This window comes from Dermochelys coriacea, chromosome 9, assembly GCF_009764565.3.
Source record: "Dermochelys coriacea isolate rDerCor1 chromosome 9, rDerCor1.pri.v4, whole genome shotgun sequence".
Taxonomy (NCBI): Eukaryota; Metazoa; Chordata; order Testudines; family Dermochelyidae; genus Dermochelys; species Dermochelys coriacea.
Genome location: NC_050076.1, coordinates 15,847,176 through 15,864,969, shown reverse-complemented (window position 1 = coordinate 15,864,969; position 17,794 = coordinate 15,847,176). Strand labels below are relative to the sequence as shown.

The window sequence follows — 17,794 nt, the reverse complement described above, 5'->3', positions numbered from 1 at the left end:
ATAAGGTGCCACAGGCTTTGGCATGAAAAGCATTAAATAAACTTGATTTAACATTAGGATCATGGGGATTTGTACAAAGGTCTGCTTCCTTTGCCATGATAAATTACTTGACTTTAGGTCCTATCATTTATTTCTTAAGGAACTAAATTATTGCCTTGTAAAACAGCATGATGCTACTATTAACTGAATTGTAAGACTTGTTATTATAAAGCTTTCATCTGATTTTTAACAACTTTTCTTATGTAACACTTCAAATAATTATCTGCGAGGGATGGTATTATAGTGAAGGTGGTGTGTTTCGTTACAAATTCTTCTTATTTGCTGTCCTAACAGTGGTCCACTTTCTACATATTGGATAAGATTCTAGGCAAGAGCTTTCTCTTCTCTTGTGTCTCAATTAAGTGGGGACCACTGAAAATTTTAAGTTTGCTCTTTTTACAATTCATGTTGTTTGTAGAAGGGCTATCGAGATTAAAAGCATTTGGCTCTTGCTGTATCTTAATGTCGAGTAATAGAACCTCTTATGAATGCTAAATATGCAAAGGAAGCAGATTCCAAGAACTACCTTACAGAGTGAGCATTGTGGTGTTACAAATCAACAGACTGAACCATAAGCTACTCATACTATCATTCAGAAATTTCAGATCTGGGATGAAGGCTCTGGCTGAAGATAAAGCCTTGAAAAGCCCCGAAGAAAAAGAGTAAAGACTTCACCATGTTTATTTTGCTGAATACTAATTCTGGAATGTTTATTAGAAAACAATGAATTTATCCATGACATGATCTGAAAGCCATTAACAGTCCTCTCATCTAGTTTCCCTCGACACAGGATATACCTTTTTAAACAAGTGGGGTTAATGGGCAGGGTACCACCCTACTGAAGTGTGAATAGATTTTTCTTAGTCTACATTTAGAAGAAAATTAATTTTAAAACATGTCTGTCTTGCAGGAAGCCCGTTGAGGAAAATTCTCCATGAATGTACGTCACAATGATGATGACCGACCAAATTCCGCTGGAGCTGCCACCATTGCTGAATGGGGAGGTAGCCATGATGCCTCACATAGTGAATGGAGACGGATCACAGCAGGTCAGTAAGCTTTGTGGGATGAGTCGGAATTTAAGAGCTATTGAATGGTCTGAATGTGACCTATTTAAGGGCCAAATAATGACTTTGGTGCATGGGTTTGGCTCCCATTAACTTCACGGAGAACTGTTCCATGTATTTGAGGGCAGAATTTGGCCCAAATACTGGAATGCCTACACTGAGGCCTGGATATTGTATTGCATCACTGCTTTTGCAATGATCAGTTCCATGTGGTGTTTAAATATATTCACTGGAGTTCAAAATAATGGGACAAAATTGTTAAACTTTGGTGCCTGATGTTAGGCATCTAGTTCCATATTAATATTAATTTTGGGCACTTACTTTTGAACAATTTGGCCATAAAAACTTAATAGGGATGGATCTGAACTGAAACCTGTGTATAAACACCTGTAAAATTTGGGAGTGTTTGAAATCCAACTCAGATCTGTATCTGGATTATGCAAATTGTACATTACTGTCCCTCCTATTTTCTGCCTGTGGCACATGATAGTTCAGCCTCCTGAGGGCTGTTCTACCTTGGTCTAAATTCAGTTGTGGGGTTAGTATGCAGGTGATGGTTGTAGCCAGTGATATTGTCAGACTTGATGATCTGGTGGTCCCTGCTAGCCTTAAGTTCTGTGAAATGGCCTGCTGTCTTTATAATAGGTTGAATCAAAACTTTGGATCCAGATATCACTTCACTTTGAGGTATTCAAACTCCAGACCTGAATCCTTTTTGAAAAGATACTGAACCATGATCTTGAATCTAGATTAGTCTCCACTAATGGTGATTTTTCTCCTCAGGTAAGGTTATAAAAAAGAACCTGAGACATGAATTTTTCAAATGAAATAGACATGAATTGAGCTCCATGAAATTAGTTAAACTCATGTGCAACAGATTTCTTGAATTAAATTTCTGTTTTGGAATTTAAATTTGCAGTATTTGCTAATATACGGTTGTGGTTTTAAGACGTGTTTACAACTCTCCAATGTACTTCTAATGATGGAAAAATTATGGAAATGATTTATAATATTCCAGATTATGTTTACAAAACTGATGCATCTTTTATGCTTACTTTTTTCCACAGAGGCTAATTCTGAACACTGTATGTGCAGAATGTTGTTCTTGTTTAGTCATCAATTGAAAAGGATTGAGCCAGAGCGGGCATAGGGAAATCTGATCTTGTGTTAATAAGCGCTCAGCCACCAAGTCACTTCTGCCTAATATTGCTAGTAGGTTCCCAAGAGTGGTGCCTAATTATCATGATGAAGATCACACCTACGCCAATGTTTCTTCAGACACCCCAGTTCTGTGCCCATCACTTTTTATTCTGTGCACTTTGCAAGTAAGGAAGGAAGTTGGTATACAGTGTGCATGAGATGCATCATTTCACTATGACGTATAGAAGACTCTGCTTAATACTTAACTATACTTGCCCTCACATTTAGGGTGAGATTTTAACTTCCCCTTTTTCTGGTCCTACCTCAGTAAGTGGCCCTTAGCTTCTATTCATAGTGGAGTGCAACCAGTCTGCGTACTCTGCTGGGAACCTTGCAAGAACTTGCAGGCTTCTGACGGCTTCATTCCTGTACAGTAGTTAAACAGCTGCATCTGGACTTGTTAACAGGACTTCTTTAGAAGCTGAATGAATTAAGGAGCTACAAATATTTGTGATACAGTACTTCAGATCAGCTTACTGTTTTGAATTGCTTCTGCATTTTGTTCACAAAAACAGATAAAGGTCAACCAGACTGTGAGAATACTTTTGAGTCAAGTGCAGCTTTATTTGATAGATCAGGAACATAGGCTAACCTTCTTTTTCTAGTCCCACCACCCCACCACGGGGCTGAAGCCCCGAGCACCAGCAGGCATACTCCAGCTCTTGAACATCTGAAGATTGTCATATGCAGCTTGGAGTGTCAGTAAATTTGGCCACTCCTGCTGTATGTAAAAGAGCCTTCACTGGGAGAGTTAAATCAGCTTCTCTGTGTTTGTATGTATGAGGGTGACCAGATGTCCTGATTTTATAGGGACAGTCCCGATTTTTGGGTCTTTTTCTCACATAGGCACCTATTATCCCCCACCTCCAGCCCCAATTTTTGATGCTTGCTATCTGGTCAGCCTAGTATGTATGCATGTTATTTTAAAGTTATCATCTGTATTCAGCCTTTTAGCAGCTTCTCATATCACAGATGGTATATATATTCCTTGGAGGCCTTTTCCTTCTCTATACCAGTAGATGATTTTTTACAAAACAGCTCAGTTTGCTGATGTCTCCTTAGCTGAAGAATACAGGAAAACTCAGATGTAATGAGTGACATCAAAAAGGAGTTACTCACAGCAGAAATAACAATGATATCTATGGAAGAAGAAAATGAGTTTTCTATGGGTATGTCTACACTGCAGCTGGGAGGGTGTTTCCCAGCATGAGTAGACAGACACATCCTAGCTGAGCTCAAGCTAGCATGCTAAAGGTAGCAGTGTGGCGTGGCACAGGTGGCACCTTGGGCTAGCTGCCCGAATAGGTACCTAGGGGATCGGATGGGATTGTACATAGGTGGCTAGCCTGAGCTGCCGACTTTGCTGCCACAGTTATCTTTAGCACATGTTTGTCTACCCATGCTATGAAGCATTTTCCCAGCTGTAGTGTAGACATACCCAAAGAAAATACATTGTCTTCCAGCACAATCTTTTCTGTGGGAAAAAGATGATATGCATTTTTTTTCAAGAGGGGAGCCACAAAGCTTTGTAATCATGACCAGTCTAAGCTGCCTTTGTTGGGAGGCATTTTAGGATTTAATCAGTCCAAGGAAGATCTGAAGCAAGATTTAAAATCAATAGGTTTAAACACAGGGAATTCAAACTGTTCCAATGCTCTTTAAAAAAGAAATGAGATCCAGGATTGCTGACAATGGCAGGCAGAGTTACAGAAGTAACCCATGGATGATGTGTGTTCTTTGGAAAGCCCGTCTGTGGAGCTCAGAACTTACTTTTTTTCTAAACATCACAAGTTTAATTTTTTCATCGTAGTGAATGGTGCCTTTAAGCAAAGGATGCTGATGACTGAACTCTGCCCAGCCGTCTTCTTGCACAATTACCGTTTTCTTTTTGTTTTCATCAATGGCAGTATATTGCTTTCAAATATCATGAGGCTTAGAATTGCCTGCCTAGTGGAGTACTTATGTTACAAAAGGATACTGGATTTTCCCTTACTTCTAAACTTGTCATTTTGAGTTGTCTTCTTTAAGTTAAGGGTATTGTGGTAAATAACAGGCTATGGAGATCTCAGTTTTCTTCTGGACTCTGTCACAGGCTTCCTGTGTAACTTCACTTACCCTCAGTGTCATCTCTTGTATAGAAAGGTGGATAATACTACAGAGAATTATTCTGAGGATTCAAATATTTGAGAGCCTAAAATGAGGGAGCTTTATTGTTATCATGTATTATCTGACTTTTTCCCTTCTTGAAATGATTTTTCCTTTTTGTTCCCCTCGTCTTTTGTAAACTGAAGAAAGAGTAGGGTAACAACATTCCTTACCAGAGTAAACCACAGAGAGAGAATAGCCTGAATTGTTTAGCTGTCCCACAGAAGTGGAATGGGACTGCAAACTGAGGCTCAAGAACTAACACTGTGTATAAGAATTTATCTCTATCGTAAGTTATTCATTAGTCATCATATAAATAACTTTGGAACATGAAGAGTGAAGTGGTATCTATTGTTGATAGGGTCACATTTTGAGGATCGAGGCCCAAATGGCCCCTGCAAAATGTGTGCATGCAAATACCTGTCTTCATACCTGCAGCTAGGCATTTGTTTGTATGTACAAAACACGTAACTGCATACACGTGTGATATTTGTGTGTACAGATATGTATTTTGCACAGAGATGGTTGGTTTCAGGCAAACTGTGGATTTTTATGCACTCCAAGTGTGTGTACGTATGTGCATGCACGCACTAAAATCCATAGTTGTGCATTTAAACAGATAATTGCATATACAAAATAAGCAACTGCACTCGCTGTTGATCACTTAGGTGTGTGGTTACCTGTTTTTTGTACGCTTGCCTGATTGTTCACATGTGTAAATTAGGGCTTTTTATGCCCAAATTTAGGCCTTGATCCTGCCACCTGATCCGTGTGGGATATTTTCATGCTGACATAGAGTATCTGCAAGTCTCATATGGGCATAGGAATCTGTTTTTGTGGATCAGATTGCAGGAATGGGGACGTAGGCAAAATGAATTTGGCCAGTTTTGAAATTTCACTGTGTGAGATTATATATGCAAGAATTAGCAAACTGTATGTAATTTAGTAACATTAATCATCATTTTAAAAGAGCATAGTCATCTTTGTGAAAACTAAAATCACTCTCCTAAATGTAAAAATACATGTATTGCCAAAGCATATATTGCTAAGATAGCAAGTGTCCTACAACAGAATGCCAGGGAATGGTAGACTTACATACTGTGTGACTATATTAATTTCTCAAATTAAACAGATAGTTACCAAAAGGTAAATGGTGCTTTTTAAAAAAATGTTAGTATTGTGATAACACTATAGTGAAGATTATTACAACTCAGTCATCATAAACTTCAATTTTTAAAGCCTGAACTCCATAGCAGTGAGACTGAACTTGGCACAAAGTGAGAATGGATTAATAACATTTTAGAGAGCTTGATTTAACTGTCTTAGGGCTTGTCTACACTACCAGCTGGATCGATGGGCAGTGATCAATCCAGCACGGGTCGATTTATCATGTCTAGTATAGATGCGATAAATCGACCGCCAATTGCTCTAGCTTCGACTCCGATACTCCACCTCAACAAGAAGCGTAAGGGGAATCGACAACACACTACAGTGAAGATATCGCGGTAAGTAGATCTAAGTACGTCGACTTCAGCTACATTATGCACATAGCTGAAGTTGTGTAACTTAGATTGATCCCCTCCTGTAGTGTAGACCCGCCCTTAGTTTTAAATATTTATTTCTGTTACACTAATTATTTCACGTGGCCAAAACTGCTGTACCTACTCTCCCAAGTCCCCTTAGAATAATTTGAAATGCTCACAATAGTAAAGGGAGCTGGAGCTGGTCTGGGATCCAAAGTTTGTGATTACACACTATGACAGAGAGAGTTAAGGAGTTCAGACATGTTGATTTTGCCCAGTAGCGAGTATCAGACTCTAACAGCATTTAGTGAACCTTCTCAGAAGTGAGAGGAATAGCACAGGTTTCTTTGTAAAGGGGCAGTCCACTACGACTGTAATCCTCACTACATCCCTAAAAAAAAGTACATAAAATGCTGCATTGAAAATGTTATGGTACATAAGAACGGCCATACTGGGTCAGACCAAAGGTCCATCAAGCCCAGTACCCTGTTGTCTGACAGTGGCCAATGGCAGGTGCCCCAAAGGGAATGAACAGACAGGTTATCATCAAGTGACCCATACCTTGTCACTCAATCCCAGCTTCTGGCAAACAGAGGCTAGGGACACCATTCCTGCCCATCCTGGCTAATAGCTATTGATGGACCTATCTAGCTCCCTCTTGAACCCCTTATAGTAATGGCCTTCACAATACCCTCTAGCAAGGAGTTCCAGAAGTTGGGAATGCGTTGTGTGAAAAAATACTTTTTTGTGTTTGTTTTAAACCTGCTACCTATTAATTTCATTTGGTGGCCCCTTGTTCTTGTATTATGAGAAGGAGTAATAACACTTCCTTATTTACTTTCTCTATACCACTCATGATTTTGTGTATGTTCTTATGGTAGTGACTCAAGCCAGTGGAAAGATGGAAATTAACAGTTCAAGCTAACAGACGTATTGGAGCATAAGCTTTCGTGGGTGGCATAGGAAGCAGTTAGGATAACAGAGAATGGCATGCTATTGTGCAAAAGTTCAGTTAATAAATATTTTTCCATTAACAAGATGGTGTAAGGTGTGGTTCAAGTCAGTCCTCGTATCCTTCCAGTCTAGTGTTTAATGCAAACACTGTGCATGTTCTACTTCAGTTCTTTTAATCACCTCTGTAGTTTAAGGAGTGCACTTTTTTGGAAAGCAGACAGTCATATAAGTGATCAACTTATGGATGCAGCCAGGCCCAGAGCAAAGGAGCAGCTGGTTCCAAACTGATTTTTCAATCACTGCCTCCTCTCTGGGTGAAAAATAGGAGGCATGGCCTCGTAAGTTAAGGGTGTGTGTGCAGGCTGATGAGCTGTAGTATACAATACATCTTTATTTCCTTATGCTGTTTTCAGTTTTTTATTTTTAAGGCACTATGCTTTGACTTCTATGTCTTTGCTTAGATTTTAATTGTAGGTTTCAGAAACAATGAGCTCTCTTAAAAATCACTTATGCATAACTTTGGGAAGAGAACTGGAGTCACAAAGCTGCTCCAGGACACAGAATATTATTTTGTTGTTTTGGAGGACTTGGGAAATAAATCTTCAAGCAAGTTCTCTTACCACGAAGACATACTTAGTGTATATAAACAAAAGAAGTCACAATGTGCCTGGCCGCTATTTGTCCCAGATGGGTTTCTGAACTTGGCTCATTAGATAGCACTGATGTTATGGTGCATAAGTAAGCCCTGAATTAGAGGCTTGCTTAGAATCCATTTGATTCCTGTGTGATTGGAGTGGTGGTAGTGGTGGTGGGAGTGGGGATGCTGGTGGAAAATGTTTCACGTCTTTCTTTTCACTGTCTGCAGAGAACAGTGTCAATTAAAGGATTTGGAAGTAATGCCAAATGGAATAGTCTTCTGTCCACCTGTTTGTGTGGGGAGGAGGAGTGTTGGATTTGTACAGTATGTGCATCCATCTTAAATCTGTAACTTCCTGACAAGGGGCTCAGCCTTTGAAAATTGAAATACATTTTTAAAAAGTGCTGTCTGTAACATCTTGACCATAACTGTAGCATTGCTAATGTCATGCTGTACTGGAAGACCACAAGCTGTTGGGTTCTTGTTCACCATGGGTTGGGGACTCAGAAAATTCATCTGTTTTAGTGAGTGGTGAAACTCCCTATCCCCAACAAAGACAAGACTAAACAGGCTCTGTGTAGTGATTAGTACATGAGGACAGTGGGGAGGGACTGAATCCTGCCACTAGCAGGAGACAGGGTGTAGAGCAGCCCAGCAGTTCATGGTGGCTGTTACGCCACTGCCTAGACTCTCAAAGGGGCCACAGCCCACAAGTGTTTGTGCCACATTCCTGACATAATCAACCCCCCTCCCCCCACACTCTTCCTGTGTGTAGCTGACAAAGAGCCCAACTCTGCCTTGAGCTGAGTACCCCACCAAACTTCAAGCCTTAGGCAGGCCTGGCTGGAGAAGTCAAACTTTCTCCATCTGCAGCACAGGGATAATAGGAACTATGAGCTGGATTTTTAAGGGTATTTAGGCACCAAGATGGACTTTCAGCTGTGCCTGTCTGCATCTTTAGGTGCCTACATACCTTTAAAAAGCTTGTCCTAGGTACCTGATAGGAATGTTATGAGTTGCAGCCTAGTTAGGTATTACTTGCAAAGTGCTGTGAGATCCCGGGATGAAAGGTGTCATATGAATGCAACATAAAATTTCATTAACTCTAAAGGTGAGAAACTTGCATCAAGATGGGAAAGAGTTAGATCTATTAGACACTTAGGTCACCATTGTGACCATTTTAGGATTGCTGACGGCAACATAAAGGGTTCCTCCCAGGTAATGTTATAATAATAATAATTAATAAACTATTTTAACACCCAAATCACCTATGGCAACAATATAAGAGACCCAGAAAGAAATAATGTAATGATCTTGTACTTGGGAGATGAAATGGAAAAAGCAGTTCTACCCCCTTCCTCTCCCCTTCCCCTCCCCCCAGAATTACTTATGATGTTGAATTTAGACATTAAGGGGGGGATTTTTAAAAGCAGCCATGGTAGGTGCCTAATTTCCCTGTGTGCTTTTGAGAGTTCTTGCTACCTTTATAATTGATCAGTAAACCTGCTGCTGTTGGTTACGGTGGAGATGGTGATAAATGTTTTTTTTTTATACTAAAAAACAACCGATGTTTAGATATGAATGGATTTGGGAAACTGCAAAAGACAAATTGAGTTCTTCTACTGGGAAATTATGACTTTCTTCTCTGACAAGAGTGGCTTCATGCAGGCAGAGAAGAAAGTGTTGTCAAATGTGAGACACAAAATGCAGGAGAAAAGAGGTGGAAGCTGCCCTCATGTGTCTGCCAAAGTTCCATGCCAGATGATAAGGCAGTTTATAGATCATTAGCGTTTTGAAAAGATGACTGAGCTCACCTTTAAAAGAGAACAAATAGCCACCCCACTCCCAAAGCAGAAATATAGAGAGAGAACTCAGAGGTGGTGATGGAAGAATATTCAAAATAGTTAGTGGGTGCTTTGACTGTCCTAAAAAGTTTCAGCTTCAAAGCCACTCCCAAAAGCTGCTCTTCCATTTCATAATGCATTTTTAAACTCTTCAAATGTCAGCCATTTTAGCAATGCCTTGGAGCTGGACTTTTGTTTAATTTAATTTACAAGGTACCATAAATGGGCATGTGGGGAGGATAAAAAAGAGAACCTGTTGGAGCCCACAGTGATCCACAAGCACCTGGAGAACGATTGAGAAATACCCCCAGCAATTAATGTACTCGGTGGCTTGGTAGTCTGGTGCCAGAATTGGAATACGTGTGCCATCTATCACCCTTCTGCAGTTAGGGAATCCCATTTGTGCAAAGCCATCCACAATGTCATGCACATTACCCAGAGTCACGGCCTTTCGGAGCAGGATAGGATTAATGGCCCAGCACAGTTCCGTCAACACAAGTCCAACGGTTGACTTTCCCATTCCGAACTGGTTAGTGACCGATCGGTAGCAGTCCTGGCTGCATGCATCACTGACCTCCGCGTCATCCTCTGCCTCTGGGTCCCCCTCCCCCTCCACATCCTCATCCAAGATTTCCTCCTCCTGGCTCGGTCCACTCTCGACTGGCATGCGAGCCACTGAAGTCTCCACCTGGTTTTCGCAGTGGAGGTGGGGTCGCTGCCGAGTAATGTGTCTGGCTCTTTGTAGAACTGGCAGCTCATGGGCTCAGCACCGGAGCAGTGGTTTGCCTGCCGCGCCTTGCGGTAGGCGTTCCACAGCTCCTTCACTTTGACCCTGCGCTGCAATGTGTCCCGGTCATGGCCCCTTTCTGTCCTGCATTGTGAAATCTGTCTGTAGGCATCATAATTCCTATGGCTGGCGCACAGCTGGGACTGGACAGCCTCCTCTCCCCAAATGCTGACGAGGTCCAGCAGCTTGACATTGATCCAAGCGGGGGCTCACCTGGTGCGTGGAGCAGGCCTGGTCACCTGGAAAGATACACTGAGACCACTGCGCGCGTCACTGAGCAAACAGGAAGAGGACTTTCAAAATTCCCAAGGAATTTAAGGGGTGGGGCTGCCGGGTGGTCACCTGAGGGCAGTAGAGTTCAAACCAATGACCAGAGAAGTGAGAACAGGCATTGTGGGATACCTCCCGAAGGCCAATTGCAGCTCTATAATCAACCAGGGTGTCTACACTGGCACCATGGCGCTTTAGCTTTGGCGCAGAAAGCTGTCTGCCTCTCGTCGGGGGAGGTCCGGGGGGGTTACAGTACTACAACTGCGCAGTTTCTGCGTACTAAGTGGCTTGGGAGTTACAGCACAGAAAGCTGCTTTACTGTGCACAAACTTGCCAGTGTAGACAAGGCCTAAAATGAAAGATGTTGGATTCACACCTTTGTGGATGATTCAGTCCTAGGAAATTCTTTCCAGTCATGTTAAACTTTAATAGAAATCACTGTAAATTTCAAAAAACTTGTAATGTTGAATGACTATTCCTGTACTTCTGGCTCTTGTTTTCTTTTGGTGTAGATCTTTGGTAATGTTAATTTATTTTTCATCAGATGTCTTTCAAACTGTTATAAAGTGTATGTTTATTTTGTTTGTATAGATCATCATACAAATAGCCACCTCAGCAGTACATCTTTGAATCCATTATAATGATTTTAATCTCCTGGTATTGATCTTTAATGACCTTCTCTTTTAAACATCTCTTAAAATCTACAAGAAAAAACTGACATCTCAGATTATCCCCATGTATGTTGAAAGTAACTGTCCGCACTTTGGAGGTTAGGGAAAGTAATATTTCAGTGAGTAAATGAGTCCTAGAAAAAAACAACTTGGTCTGAACAGAGATTCTGTGTTTCATATTCTGTATTTGAGAACTTTTAACACTGATGTCTGCTTTGCAGCAGAAAAGAAGGGTTCGTTCGCATGATACAAAAGTGTCTCTGACTCATTGGACTACTGCTGTATGATGCAAGGCCTGTTGCTGTCTCATTAATGTCGGTTGTCAGGGAAGAGTCATCAGCTTTTCCCCTCATCCAAGGCAATGAGTCTGCAATAGCCTCCCTCCCATGTTCAGACAATAAGCTGTCTTCTGTTGATGATACCTTGTTGGTGTCAAATGAACTAGCAAAACTGAGATGATGTTGAATTTTGCATTTAAGTGAGATTGATTGTAAGGAATTTGAAGCTTGGCTAATACAGTGAGGTGACTTCTAGATTACAATCAGGCTACCGCAGCAACTCAGAAACAATGTATATTGCAGGAAGTAAAAGCTTGAAATGTAGTATTTTAACAGGATGCTGAAAAGCTTCTCATCCAGTCATTAATCTCACTGAAGCATGGTGGCAATCAATAGGTTCTATTCACCTGCACATTCTGAATTGCCTAAGGCCTCCTGTACACTTGTGAATTTGTAAGTGTGTGGCTGCTAAAGAAGCATGTTTTGAATGTTTTCCTATAATATGACCATAAGCAGCTGCCATAAACAGTAAAGGGAAATGTGAGGGTGTGGTATTTTCTTTCCTTTACTTCAGTAGCACAGTTTATTGGATGACTGAGGACCTGCACACTAAGAAAAGGGTATTGCTGCTTTATTTAACTGTGTCATCGATTAGAAATGCTGTTGGGAATACAGCTTTAATGTTAACTGTTCGGTATTTTTAAATTTAAATTGAAAAGCAGTAATTTTCCAAATGCATTAATTGCCAAAAAAACAAAACTCACATTATTAGAATGTGGACATTTTGACTGATGGATGATTGACATTTTAAAAGTGACTGTCTCAAAGGCTCCTGCATCTTAAATAATAGTCACTAGTAAGTCTATGGACCAACATAACTCTGCTGAGTTAAAAGATTAATGGCAGAATGTAAGTGAACATGGTCAGGGATGGATTAATGGATGTTCCTGTGGAATATCAGGATTTGCAGTCCAAAGAGACCTAGACACAGGAGTTAGAGGCAGAGAGGTAAGCGAAGTGCAGTGCACAGCTGATTGTGGTCAGGCGGCCTCTGGCTGGAGTGGGTATGGTCTGTGTAGGCTGTCTCACTTGGGGAGAAGGATAAAGACGTGGAGGTAAGAGGGAGATTAATTAATTCAGGGTGTGTGTTTTAGGAGATGGGGGGTCTGTCTAGGGCCCCCCAAGGAATTCAGTGGATCCAGGTCCTGATTCACCTTAATCTATCCATCACCATGTTATATTGCCAGATAAATAGCTTATCTGGAAACAACTGTTTAAAAACCCTATACATAAAAGGAGTAACAAGGTCTTGATGATGGACCCTTTGCCTGCTGCTTTGCCTCACTCCTGTGTGTAGGTCCCTATTTTCTTGATCCAATCCCATCCATTTGCTCTGCATGACTTCTTTGGCAATAAAGTAAGCACCCACTCTTGTGAATTATTCACCTCTATTCAGAGGCAGAAAAGCAATGGTCTTTAAGTGTTGCTTGTGCATAGGTTATGGGTGGAATGGCTTTTGTTTCTCTAGTTTTATCTCCTCCAAACCATTTCTTGTGGCTTGTGTCTAGGTGGCCAGGTGCCCGGTTTTCGACCAGAAAGTCTGGTCAAAAAGGGGACCTGATAGTGTTCGGTCAGATCTACTGACTGGACACCCAAAGTCCAGTTGCTGTGGGTAAGGGAGGTGCCAGATGACTGCAGCTCCCAGCCCCAACTCCACAGGCAAGTCCCTCCTGACCCGGGCAGAGGGGAAGAGTAGGGGAGTGCTGAAAAGCAGTGAGCGATGGAGGAGAAGGGGGAAGAGAGGCAAATGGGGGACAGGCTTAAGGGAAGGGGTGGGATGGTGGGAGAAGGGACAGGGCCTCCGGGAGGAAGAGGTGGGGCAGGGGAAGTTCCGGCACTCTTGCTGGAGTGTCAGGTTTTTAAAAATTACAATGTTGTCAACCCTATCTGTGTCTACTGGCTCAACGCCGCTTTAATTAATGTTCTGTGAGGCAACTATTGTTGCAAACCTAAAATAATGGCTCACATATTGTCATTTCTTTAATTGACTTATAATTTATGTGTTAAAAATTTAACCATGACCGTGGGCTTCTGCAGGATTACTGTAATTTGAAATCTCATATATTCAGTAATTATTTTATTGTATGCCTTTAACTTAGATTTCAAAAAGCATGACACAGTATCCTTTAATTAGCATCCATATTGCAGACAGGCCTAGACTAAAATGCTGGAACCAAACACCCCAGAACCTAAGGGCTGATTCAGAATCTCAATTTCCATACTAGGCTGAGCCAAACTCTGGATCCAAGTAACCCTAAATTTTGAGTGATCAAAATCTGGATCCAGAAGTGAATTTTTCATATCAGATAATAACTCTAGCTCAATAATAATGAGAATCTCTCTTTACGTGACTACAATAACCGCAAACCCTGAGACTACTGGACATTATATTTGAAAAAAAGTATTGTGTATATAACACATTTAATATATAGTATGTGGTAAAACGTCAACTTATTCCAAATAAAACATTTCTTTAAAGATGAGACCCTGAAGGGTAAGTTGTCAAAACATGACCTGGTGTTTTAGCCATGTGAGTCTTACTGATATCAGTGGAGGTTGTGCACACCAAAACTCCACACAATGGTTGGTAAACAGACTCCAAATTGTATATTAGTTTAAAACCAGGCTGGTACTATGAATGATTGTATTGATTTAGGGTCTGATCTGCAGGGAACTTCCATTGAAGTCAATGAGTGTTCTGCTATCAGGGACAACCCTTATTTGAGGCTGACTAAAATAAACACAGACAGCCCCACATTGTGATCAGGATATTGCTGCTTACTAAGTCCTGTAGTGTAAACATTCTTTTACAGTCTCACTATAAAAATAGCCTTTTTTCCACATTCATGTCTGGAAATGAGTAAAACAGGCAAATGCAGCACGTTCTGAAACAATTTTTCTGTACAGTTAGCAGAAAGGGGCAGTGAGTATTACGCCTTAGGATACTTTTCTAGTCCCTGTAGCGTTCCCATTATCTGGTGGCTTGAGCAGTGGGAAACCAGGAGTGGGACCTAGCCTTTCATTCTAAAATGCTTATTGTTTATTCTTAATAGTGTAAATTGTTTGCTCATGTACTTTACTGCACCCATTCCCATTTATGCCTGGATGCTTTTCAGTAAAAACAAATACAAAGAGCCAGAATCTCTTATCATGCTGGATGGGTCCCAGGTCCGATCCAGTGAGACAGTTCTTACTCCTGTGGAAAAAGCATATGGCCCAAAATATGTCACTCAGTCTGTCCTGCAATATCCACTCTCAGGTGCCAATCCTGAAAAGAAACATCTGCTGAATTCGCAAAAAGAAAAGGAGTACTTGTGGCACCTTAGAGACTAACAAATTTATTAGAGCATAAGCTTTCGTGAGCTACAGCTCACTTCATCGGATGCAGTGAGCTGTAGCTCACGAAAGCTTATGCTCTAATAAATTTGTTAGTCTCTAAGGTGTCACAAGTACTCCTTTTCTTTTTGCGAATACAGACTAACACGGCTGCTACTCTGAAATCTGCTGAATTCTAAGCAAGTTAGCAGCCCACTGACTTCAGTGGGATTACTTGTGTGCAATAAAACAATCATTTGCTTAAGTATTTGCAGGCCTGGGGCCTAAAATTCCAACTTTCATCTTTACATTCCAGCCCTTTTGGGTAATAATGTTATTTTCAGAATAAATTTAGTGATTTAGACAAACTTCAAATCCTGTACTAATTCCAGGACTCTGCTAGTACTCAAAGCTGTGGCTAATCAAGCCTGCTTTACTCTTTACATCTTGTCTAGTGCATAACTTTAGGTAAGAAAACGTTTGGAATGAATATACCCGATGAGATCTGAGCATTAGATTGAAATGAATATATTTATTTTGGCAGGTCATTTTGGTTCAAGTTAATCCAGGCGAAACCTTTACAATAAGGGCTGAGGATGGAACACTTCAGTGCATTCAAGGTAAGAGATTTTCTTTTTCCCTAAATAATAGCTTTCTGATAATGGAGCATCCCTAAATGTATGTGTTCAGTGGGTTAGTCATGGGTTTTTCTTGATATCTACCTTTGTTTAATTTTAAAAAAAGTAAAATATAGTACACGTGAGTCTACAGATTTATTTAGTTTTATTTTGTGAAAAGTTAGGGATTTATAACTCATACTAGAGTGTGAAATGCTGTGCCACAAAGCTATGCACTACTATGAGTGGGAGGCTGTGTATAGGATTACCGTGTATGTTGTAGAATTTATTGAAACACTGGTTTTAATTCAGTATGAATCATGGAGTTTTACAAATTCTAATGGATGCTACTAGGTAAAAAGTGACTCCTCAGCATTTCACTTTTTAAAGTAATCTTTTGCAAAACCTAAGATCAATAGACATATCTATGTTAATATAATAATAAAAATTCAGGTGGAAACATTTTTAACTAATGCATAATCCTTCAGAGTATTTGCAGCCCAGACATTGCTGTTTTATAGTAGTGCGTAAGAAGCAGAAAGTGAAAAGTATGTAGAAATTAACTATCAAAATAAAGTGAAATGTATTAGTCCAATATGTGGTCCACGTTGAGGAAAGTAAGATTACTAAAACTAAAATATTTTATCGTCTAAGATAGTAATAAATCTAACCCAGGTAAGGAACTTCTCCGTTTTCTGAAATATTTTTTTTTAACCTGGCAGTGTCGATTAAACGTTTGGAATGATTAATTTTTGCTTGACTTCCCCATGAGGGAGAAATATTTGAATGCAAAAGACTTTCTACTTGGTTTTGCTGCTGGATAACATCAAATATTTACATGTAGGCCAAATATTTATCAGTTTCCTCTTTTTTTATAGTACTTTCCTTATTCTATGTTACTAGTGATACTTACAGGAAAGCAGGATCTTTGTTTAATAAGAGTGAATTTGCTTTTCTCTCTTATTTCTCACTTGAGGCCATAATTCTCAGTCAGTGACATCTTCGTTTCCACAGCCGCCAGTTCTGATGTCAGAAATGGAATTATGAATCAGATGGGGAATAAGCAACAGGACTGGATGGGTGTCTGAGGGCTTGTCTACAGTGGCAATTAACAGCACTGCAACTGTCTCGCTCCGGAGTGTGAAAAAACACCCCCCTGAGCGCAGCAAGTTGTAACGCTGTAAAGTGCCGGTGTAAACAGTGCCTCAGCGCTGGGAGCTACGCCCCTTGCGGAGGTGGGTTTTTTTAGAGCCCACAGCGCTGTGCCGCGACCACACGAGGCATGTTAAAGCACTGCCGCGACAGCGCCTTAGCATTGCCAGTGAGGACAAGCCCTAAGAAACAATGATTTTGTTTACATGCAGATGTTTCTAGTGATTGTTGGGGTTTCCCTGGGACCTCTTTCACTCAGTTCCCCAGTAACTCAGTTCAGCTCCTGACTCGTCACTCAGTTTTCTTTATTTGGCATACAGCTGAGTTGATCAGATTCAAGCATAGAGAGTGGGCATAAGGGGTGTATATATACCACACATCCAGAGTGACACAGCGAACCTCTTCCTTTGTACATGTTTACACGTTACACTGCATTACACTTTTCGGGATTGGCTTGGTCACTTCGTAGGAACCAATCTCTCATTGGCCATGCATGACTTACTCTTTACCTCATCTTCCTTTCCAGACCTATCTTCTCCATTGTTATCTTGTTTATTGTAATTGGTTCCCTGGGTGTTCCCCCTTATCTTACCAACTTTCTGTTTCCAGCCTGCTGATTCATTTACCCACTAATCCTGTCTCCTAAAAAATGAGGCCTCACCCATGTCCAATTACTCATTTCTAGCCAGGCCTACAGTGATAAAGAGTCGAGGTGAAATACAGAAATTATACAGTATGCTATAGAAGCCAAATTGTTTCTAAACAATTTGTCATCTGCTCATTTAGAGGTGCATGAAGTAATTTATGCAGACACTGAAATTAATAGATCAAAACTTTCTTATGATTATTGTCATTTTTACAAAATTATTTCCCCTGTCTGGTAATATTTATTGTAGTTTTGGGAGGTCTCTAACTATTCTGAAAACCATGCTGTTATAAACAGCTTATATGAAGTACTAAACAAGTTGAGGTTTCTAGCCAGCTTGACACTCTATCTAATATGACTAGAAGAACATACATTTTCTCTAGGGCATAGGAATTGTCTAACAAAAGCACATTGATTTTTACCTCCATGTTTAAAGGGAAATGGTTTAAAGCAGTGGATGTAAATGTATGTCCCTCAGCCCGCGCCGCTTCCAGCAGCTCCCATTGGTCTGGAGCAGCGAACCGCAGCCACTGGGAGCCGCGATCGGGTGAACCTGCGGACGCGGCAGCTAAACAAACCGGTCCAGCCC

The 17,794-nt window shown here is 40.7% G+C and overlaps 1 protein-coding gene across 1 annotated transcript in view; it reads left to right on the top strand.

Annotated features, from left to right (window-relative positions):
- Positions 1-17,794, top strand: part of FNDC3B (fibronectin type III domain containing 3B) — a 359,968-nt gene that overhangs the window by 73,168 nt on the left and 269,006 nt on the right. Inside the window, exons 2-3 of the mRNA XM_038417217.2 lie at positions 950-1,088; positions 15,335-15,410. Of these exons, the coding sequence (XP_038273145.1) occupies positions 978-1,088; positions 15,335-15,410 (187 nt within the window). The 5' untranslated portion in view covers positions 950-977. The remainder of the gene's footprint in view (positions 1-949; positions 1,089-15,334; positions 15,411-17,794) is intronic.